The sequence below is a fragment of the Myotis davidii genome, unplaced genomic scaffold, assembly GCF_000327345.1.
Source record: "Myotis davidii unplaced genomic scaffold, ASM32734v1 scaffold494, whole genome shotgun sequence".
Classification (NCBI taxonomy): domain Eukaryota; kingdom Metazoa; phylum Chordata; class Mammalia; order Chiroptera; family Vespertilionidae; genus Myotis; species Myotis davidii.
In genome coordinates this window covers 204,235-205,670 of record NW_006285480.1, presented here as the reverse complement: position 1 = coordinate 205,670, position 1,436 = coordinate 204,235, and the positions used below count along the sequence as shown (strand labels likewise).

Genomic DNA, 1,436 nt, shown 5'->3' with positions numbered 1-1,436 from the left:
GCCGCAGGGATGTGGAAGTCCACCGCGTAGCCGAAGTAGCTGCCCTCCGGGCCGCTGTACACCGTCAGCTTGTCCTCGTCCAAGTTGAACGCCTGGGAGCTGGGGGACCACAGCATCCCCAGGGCATTCACTATTGCACCAAAAAGGCCACTGAAAGGGTTTTTGCTTCCTGTCCTGTGACCTTGGATTCAATGTGTTCAGAGGTCCTAGTGGTCAAGGGAGAAATGCAAACACCAGGGCACATAGTCATGGTTCCCATTAAACTGGAAGCTGAGACTGTCCCTTGACCACTTCAGGCTCCTTATACCACTGAACCAAGAGGCAGAGAAAGAGGTCCTTCCCAGCCCCTGCTGGCAGCCGGCGCCAGGCGCCTGTTTCGGCTCCTGGTTTTCTATTACAGTTGCATCTCAAGGACGACCTGAATCTTGTACGTGTCAGTGTAAGCCATTGCTTTTGGAAGGAATGCTCCCCTCGCAAGGCGAGAGTTTTCTCCAGTTTGTCCCAAAGAGAAGAAGGTGGAAACGTACCCCACCACGAGGCAAGAGAAAGCGCCCTCTTTGCATCACCTCTGCAGTCTGAAGACCCTCAGGGTGGATACATTTTTTTCTGCCTGTGACTGAGAAAATCTAAATCCAACAATCTTCTCCTCCCCCAACGCCACCCCAGCTCACTGCAGAGGAAACTAAGGAACAAAGAAAGTCTCGAGATTTTATTTAGAACTTTCTAGGGCGCGCCGGGCATGTTAAACGTCCTGGTACTAAGTCTTCGTGACCCTGTGTAACTGTGATGAAGACTGGCAAAGTTAAGAATGCTGGAATTTACAGTTTACCCTCAGCAAGAGTAGAAGGTAGAGGATGAAAGTGAAAGAGAGTCCAAGGGGAGTCTGAAGAATAATCAACAGTAATGAGTGGGCAAAAAGAGTAGGATGGGAGGTAAATGGTAAGCTCCTTGCTGGACTTGTTGAATCTGAGTTACTAGTGTGTGAGCCCCAGAGACTCTGGAAGCGTAAAAGGCAAAAATTGAGAACAGTGGTCAGTCTGGCGGAACAGATTTCTTCCCACAGAAACGCTCTGAGCCCACTGAAAAGCTGACTCTTTCATCTCTCTCACATCAAAACCTCTTGGTAGACAGAATTGAATTTTATTTCTTTGTCTATGCGTATCTCGTCCCTATAAACATAGTAAAATCTAATAAGCTATACTATTACCTGGCATATCACCAGGTCTGGATCATTTCCTAACTGGATAGTCCTTTCCCAGACAAGGATTTAAGAGGAGATGTACCCCAGCACGAGTCAATTCAAAAGTCCATTTGTGCGAGACATAGAGTCTGCTTCTCTAGTCAAGTTTTTATTGTTAATAAATGTGATAGTCCCTGTAGTAAGTTTCAATGAGTAATTCACATGCAACATTAGCATGGGGTGTTCAGAGCTGTGC

At 47.4% G+C, this 1,436-nt stretch overlaps 1 protein-coding gene across 1 annotated transcript in view; it reads right to left on the bottom strand.

Moving 5' to 3' along the window:
• ITGA8 (integrin subunit alpha 8) overlaps nt 1-120 on the bottom strand; it is a 201,994-nt gene extending 201,874 nt beyond the window's left edge. Inside the window, exon 1 of the mRNA XM_006756159.2 lies at nt 1-120. Within this exon, the coding sequence (XP_006756222.1) occupies nt 1-116 (116 nt within the window). The 5' untranslated portion in view covers nt 117-120.
• Nucleotides 121-1,436: the final 1,316 nt, after the last annotated feature.